Source organism: Zootoca vivipara, chromosome 12, assembly GCF_965207765.1.
Source record: "Zootoca vivipara chromosome 12, rZooViv2.hap1.1, whole genome shotgun sequence".
Taxonomy (NCBI): domain Eukaryota; kingdom Metazoa; phylum Chordata; class Lepidosauria; order Squamata; family Lacertidae; genus Zootoca; species Zootoca vivipara.
Genome location: NC_142595.1, coordinates 47,758,929 through 47,765,872, shown reverse-complemented (window position 1 = coordinate 47,765,872; position 6,944 = coordinate 47,758,929). Strand labels below are relative to the sequence as shown.

The 6,944-nt window shown below is 48.1% G+C and overlaps 1 protein-coding gene across 1 annotated transcript; it reads left to right on the top strand.

The window, feature by feature from the left end:
• The first annotated feature begins 638 nt into the window (after window positions 1-638).
• On the top strand, window positions 639-6,157 carry PSMB5 (proteasome 20S subunit beta 5). The gene is made up of 3 exons (XM_035136647.3): window positions 639-890; window positions 2,440-2,746; window positions 5,666-6,157. The coding sequence occupies exons 1-3, from the start codon at window positions 642-644 to the stop codon at window positions 5,962-5,964; spliced, it is 855 nt and encodes a 284-aa protein (XP_034992538.1). The 5' UTR covers window positions 639-641; the 3' UTR covers window positions 5,965-6,157.
• The last annotated feature ends 787 nt before the right edge of the window (window positions 6,158-6,944 follow it).

Sequence of the window (6,944 nt, the reverse complement as noted above, 5' to 3'; positions counted from 1 at the left end):
TGCTTACTTGTTTTAGCCCTGTATTTGTTGTTGGCCTCCATGCCACCATGTGGCGGTGAGTTCCACAGGAAAAGAAACTAACACTTTGTGCATCTTTCACCGAACAAGGAAAACTCGTTCCTTTGCTTTGCTTCATCCGTGTCCTAGAATCCTAGAATTGTAGAGTTGGAAGGGGTCCTGTGGGTCATCTAGTCCAACCCCTAACTTCACTGGTTGCTCAGAATGTAAAGGGATAAAAGCACTCGTCCTTTCCCATCCCCAAACGACATCCCTTCCACCACCCCCTCCCAGGAAATGAAGATGGTGACTGACGCGTTTCCTTTCCATGGGACTGGAGGCCTATTTGCTTTCGCCGGGGCAACCGGTCTCTCAGGCCTAGCCTTGCCCTCACCCAAGATGGCGCCTGGCTTTTTATTCGCACCAGCAAGCCTCAGGCAACAGAGCTGGCCCCTCACTAATAATGGCGAATCCAACTTCTCACACGCGGCGTGAAATGAGAACGAGGCCGCACCAAGATGGCGCCCGCCACTTGCTTATACTGTATGCGTGCGGCTCCCGCTAGCTCTGCCCACACCAAACATGGCGCCCGGAGCCTATATAGGCTGTAGGCCCTGAGTCACGGTGACTAGCCCTTATCCAAGATGGCGCTAGCCAGTCTCCTGGAGCCGCAGCTGCCCGTGAACAGGGCCGGGTTCTTCGGTTTCGGGGCCGGCAACGAGTTCCGACTCCCCACGCTCGGCACCTGCGGTGGGGGCAGCCATGGGGCGGAAGCCCAGGCCTCGGGGCTACCGCTGCTTCTGGCGGCCCCTTGTCCCGGCCTGGACCCAGGCACCGCCGCGGGGGATGCCAAGATCGAGCTGCTGCATGGCACGACCACCCTGGCCTTCAAGGTGGGGAGTGGGGGACACGCCCCTTTGGGGGCTGAAAGGGGGCGCTTTGGGCATAAGGGGGGGGTTGGGGGCGAGCACTACTTGGGGAAGACTCATTGAGACGAATGAGTTGGGTCCTCTCTTGAGTAGGCCAGCATTGGATTACAAACCATGGTTTTGAAACCTGTACTGTATCTAGTTTGTTTGTTTGCTCAAAGCTGTTCATCGCTGTTTTTGTTATTTGCACGTGGAAGGCAAAGTGCAGCGTTTGCAGCAGGCATCCCCAAACTCGGCCCTCCAGATGTTTTGGGACTACAACTCCAATCACCCCTATCTAACAGGACCAGTGGTAAGGGATGATGGGAATTGTAGTTCCAAAACATCTGGAGGGCCGAGTTTGGGGATGCCTGGTTTACAGTGTCGGGGACTAGAATCCGGGAGACCAGGGTTTGAATCCCCACTCAGCCATGAAGCCCCTCTGCGTGACCCTGGTTTACAGTGTCGGGGACTAGAATCCGGGAGACCAGGGTTTGAATCCCCACTCAGCCATGAAGCCCCTCTGCGTGACCTTAAGCCAGTCACCATCTCCCAGCCTCACAGGGTGGTGGGTGCTTATTGTGAGGTTAAAATGCAGAACCATGTACACCACCGTAAGCTCCTTGGAGGAAAGGGTGGCATATAATTTTTTATATATATGCCCAGGGTGGTGTCTGTCAGAATGTTGGTTCGGGGCTTTTTTTGTTCCTGTTCTTATTAGGTAATTAGTGTTTTGATACTGTGTTTTTATTATTGTGAACCATCATGAGATCTATGGATGATGGGTGATATACAAATTTAATAAATAATAACAATATTTATTTCTTTAATTAATTTTTATACTGCCTTTCACCTGAGGATCACAAGGTGGTTTAAAGAACAAGTGTTAATGGCTTAAATTATATAAACTATCCTGGGAGTAGGGTTCACATATATTGGGCTGGTGGTGGCTATAGTTGGTAGTGGGTGGCAAATAAGAGGCCTGAAACTGGTGTTCAGATATGTGCAAAGGATACTGGAGACCATGTTGGGATAATTTGGGAGAATAGGTTGGTTCAGTTGGGGGCATAGAAAATTGGGGAGTGGAGAGGGATTCACTGGAAGGAAGTCGCAAGGAAAGGCTTCAGGAAGCGGGGACCTGAGAAGGTGGGCAATGGGTGGCATTGTCTTACAAAGTCACTTTGAGATTATCACCTGAGTTTTCCGGAATAGAATTAATGAACTTTTGATGTCTTGTGGGCACTTTTGAGGGAGAGGGATACTGGCCTCACAAACCCTGGTGTACTTTTGGACTGGTGATTCAGGTTGAGACAGAGGTAGGTTGCTTTGGCAAATCCCATACTGGATTGGCAGGTGAATGTTGCCTCAGGATGGTATCTTATCACCTGGACCATGTAATAAGGTGTGAGGAACCCTCTTGCATTGGTGCCTTCAAGCAGGGTGGGCACACTTTGGATTGCCATTCATTCAGGTTGTGTGTATCCTTTGTGGTTTGTTCATCATGATCTTGACCTTCGATTCCTTGATCCTCCAGTTTCAGCATGGTGTGATAGTGGCCGTGGATTCCCGGGCAACAGCAGGTGTCTACATTGCTTCTCAGACGGTCAAGAAGGTCATCGAGATTAACCCTTACCTGCTGGGCACCATGGCTGGTGGAGCAGCCGATTGCAGCTTCTGGGAGCGGCTGCTGGCACGGCAGTGTCGCATCTATGAACTCCGCAACAAGGAGCAGATATCAGTGGCTGCTGCCTCGAAGCTGTTGGCCAACATGGTGTATCAGTACAAGGGAATGGGGCTCTCTATGGGTACCATGATCTGTGGCTGGGACAAGCGAGGGCCAGGTGAGGACACCACATTTTTCTGCGGGGGCGGGGGGCTTTCATAAGATTTAAATGTCCTCTCCACTTCCCTGTCTTACTAAATTCTAACCAGATTTAGCCTTTGCGCTATTTCCCTTGATCATGCCCATCCCTATGTTCTGGTGACTCCACAATCCTTGTCTGTATTTACATTAGCATTTGCTGTGGGAAGTGCTATGCAGGTGGTGATAAATCCATTGTGTGATGTTCCTGAATGCAGTTTTTTTTTATCTGGCACCCTGGGCTCCTTTGGGAGAAAGGGCAGGATAAAAAAAATAATGGTGGTTAAGATTACCTTTCTGGAGTCCAGTGTCTTCCTGATCCTGCTTTTTTCACTTAAAACAACCTTCTGAGACTCCCCAACCTTTATAGTTGCATTAGTTTAGGACTAATTAAGGCTGTACCCCCACCTCACATGCTGTCCCAAGTTTTGGGTTGGGTTTTCTGACTGCATTTTGACACTGGGAAAAGGACATGCACTGGTTCTGAATTCTGCTGTGCATCTCAAGTGATATTCTGGCTCCTGCTCTCTCTAGCCCACTTTTGTTTGTTTCTACTTCCTCGGAAAACTATTCTTTATAGGTAAGTGTTCAACTCTGTGGGGAGGTGGAGCCAGTAACATAGGAAACATACTGCTCTGCTAGCTGGATTAAAATATCTGGCAGAAACCTGGATAAATTACTGGAGAAGTGACTCATAATAATCACCCTATTTGCACCATTCATTGAAAGCAGTATCATACCACTTTAAACAGTCATGGCTTCCAAAAGAATCCTGGGAACAGCTGAGAGTTGTTATAAGGCTTATATGCCCCTCACAAGAGCCAGAATTTGCAGAACAGTCAACCTCTCTTCCCTGGGAAGTCTTGAGAGTTGTAGCTCTGTGAGGTGAGTAGGAGCATCCTAACAACATTTAGCACCCTTAACAAACATGGGTTCCCCCAAAGAATCCTGGGAAATGTAGTGTTTAAAATGGTATGATGATGCTTCAAATATATAGGACAGTTGGGGCCAATGTCTCACTTGTAGTCGTAGCTGCAACTTACTTCCCCCCAACAATGCTGCACTTTTACAACCAACTTGCTAGTGGTGAGGTAATCATAGTTTACCAATTAAGTATATTATTTTATATCCCACTTTCTTCCATCTTGAAACTTAAGATGATGCATGTAGGGCTCACAAGGGGTCTCCCATTCAGGCACAGATCAGACCCCGACCTATTTAGCTTCTGCAGGGCTGCTGCTAGAAACTCCTGCCAAGTCTCTGGTTGTGTAAAAATGTGTTTAGAAGCAAGGGCAATTGTGCCTCCAGTTGAATCTGCTAACTAGGGAGGTGATATCTCCAGGTAAAGTGTGCTTGCTACAGCCATTGTTGCTTTGGTACAGCTAATTGCTGTGCCATGCACATGGATTCTACTAAATGTTCCTGTACCTGGTTCCCTCCAGACATTTTAGTCCACAGCTGTGCTGTCTGGGACTGATGGGAGCAGTGGTCCAAGAATTCTGGAGGATACCAGGGGAAGGGTGTGTGTACTAAGTCAGGCATAGGCAACCTTGGCTCTCCAGTTGTTTTGGAACTATAACTCCCATGATCCCTAGCTAAGAGGGCCAGTGGTCAGGGATCGTGGGAGTTGTAGTTCCAAAACATCTGGAGAGCCAAGGTTGTCTATGCCTCTACTAAGTTGACTGGACTTGCATTTGTCAGCAGGAAGATCCCCACAATCCCCACAAAGATTGTTGGTACTCAGTACTTGTTGCCCATGAAGGCCTTCCTCTGGAAGCACTTGGTTGCACTAGCGTAGAATCACAGTGTGGTGAACCTATTTAAAATGGCTTTGTCTACTTGTAATATTTGCATAGCAGACCATTGGGCCAGGTTGGCTGCTCTCCTGAGAAAAAAATCCAAAGAATTTACATGGGCTCTGCACATTTTTAATTTCCTCAATGTTTGCACTGACTAGTCCCTTTGATAAATCCCTTTCTCATATGTTTATTTGTTACAGCCTGTCTTTCCATGTGGAATACCCAATATATGGTTGAGGCTGAGAGAAGCTGCAGTCTTTGGTTCCCCTGAAATCAGTGATACTTTGCATCCAAGTACTGTATGCAAAGGACTGTTTTCCTTTATTCCTCTGACTTAGGCAATCCATGAGGATCTTGTTCCCTATTCTGCATCATATTCTACCCTTTCCATCAGGCTGTGCTCTCAGGGCAACCCCCCCTTCTTTCTAAATCAGTGCCTACAGTTTCAGGATATCCTAAAATACCTCTTCATTTAACATTCCCCAAAGGATTCCGTCCCCCACCTAAGCACTTAAAAGCAAATTCTTCCCAGGGCCACCTTTCCCCTCCAGGTGTTGGACTGCAACTTCCATCATCCCTGACCATAGGCCATAGGCTGATGAGAGTTGGAGACCAGCAACATTTTGAGGGCTACAGGTTCCCTATCTCTGGTATAGGATGCAGGACACATAGCTGTGTGTTGCAGCTCTTTTTATAGAAAAGGAAACCCCAGTGTTTTCATGTGAAGGTATCTGTGTAGCTTGTTCCATCAGGCTAGGAAACTGATCTTGAAGATTACCGTAATCCTTTTGGGTTTTGTCAACTGTCCAGGAAGGCTGATTAGAGCAGGGAATGCTGGGCAGAAGATGCCTGGAGCTGTGGCCAAGTTTATCCTTGAGCTTGGTACAAAATGCATAGCTATAGCTCCTCCTAATAAACGTACCGCCACCTGCAATCTAGCATTCCAGTTGCCACATTTCCTTTGGATGTTGCATAGCCCCATGTTGGGACATGTGCAGCTTCAGGAAGGGCGTGCAAGGCAAACTTTTGTGCTGATACGATAATTGTAATGATTTTGTGAAAAGCCACAGTAACACAAACTTCCCTGCCCTGCCTTTCAGGACTTTATTACGTGGACAGTGAAGGGAACCGCATCTCGGGCAAAGTTTTCTCGGTGGGCTCCGGATCTGTCTACGCCTATGGAGTGATGGACCGTGGCTACTCTAACGATCTCACCGTCGAAGAAGCCTACGATCTGGCCCGTCGCGCCATCTACCAGGCTACATACCGTGATGCCTACTCAGGGGGCACAGTCAACCTCTACCACGTGCGCCAGGATGGCTGGATCCGTGTCTCCAGCGATGACGTGTCCAAACTGCATGAATTGTATAATGACAAAGCCACAGAAACAGTAGCTTGAGATGATGGACTTTGGGAGAAAGCTAGGGTGCTGATTTGGGGTCTCTTAAGGGTTGCTGGCTGGAGGAAGGGCGGGACTCATAGATGCCGCCATCTGGGAAGATGTCTCATGCTTGTAACCCATGTTTCATGTAGTATTTGGGTTTTGTTTTCGTTTTTTTTCCTTGTTCAGAATTAAACTTTTGCTGTCCAAACTGTTTTTTGTCTTCACTTGAAAAACGAGAGTGGGCAAGGGAGATCTTGGCTACTCCAGTCCCGTCAGAGGTGTGTTGTTGGCTTTGGATTCCTGCCAACGGAGGGATGCCTTGGAGGGGCAAACATGCTGGCTGCCTCTGTGGGCGTTAGTGATTGGGCACAGGAGGTGGGAGATAAACGTCTCTTGAAATTCATTGTTCCTAGGCAAGAAAGCAGAAGGTCGGCTGTTCCCACAGGCACTGAAGCATACGTGTCTGCCGATACCAAGGGAGGGAGGAAGTCAAACGATTGTTAAATAATTGCTCCTTTCCCCCATGATAAGCCTGTGTTGCTTCACTTGCATCTTCACACACATTTGATCAAAACGGCCCCTTGCCTTTCCTACGGATCCCACCCCCTCACCCACCCCAAATCTATGCTTGTTGAATGTTGACAGTCGTAGATGATGAAGTGCATGCCAATATTAACCCATGCTGGCCCCCTCGCCAAGCATAGCCATCCCAAATACTTTTATGCACTGTTGCATTCTCTGGTTCCCACCCAATTGACGCGAGCGATGTGTGTGCAGTGCGTAGAACCTAATGTGAACAGAAAAGGTTATTGCCAGCTGCAGGGCAGCAGGAATAGAATGAACAAAGCAGCCAAGATGGAGGCGTAGTTTTGTAGAGAGTTGAAAACAAAATAAACCTTCCTGGGTAAATGGCCTTTCCTTTTCCAAATCTGCCCCCCCCCTGCTTGTTTAGTGGGTGGAGAGGAAGAAAATTAGGGTTACAGTACACTACAAAA

Coding starts and splice junctions, on each gene's coding strand:
- PSMB5 (XM_035136647.3), top strand. CDS start 642: ATGGCGCTAGCCAGTCTCCTGGAGCCGCAGCTGCCCGTGAACAGGGCC. Junction 891..2,439: donor CGACCACCCTGGCCTTCAAG/GTGGGGAGTGGG, acceptor TTGATCCTCCAG/TTTCAGCATGGTGTGATAGT. Junction 2,747..5,665: donor CTGGGACAAGCGAGGGCCAG/GTGAGGACACCA, acceptor CCTGCCTTTCAG/GACTTTATTACGTGGACAGT.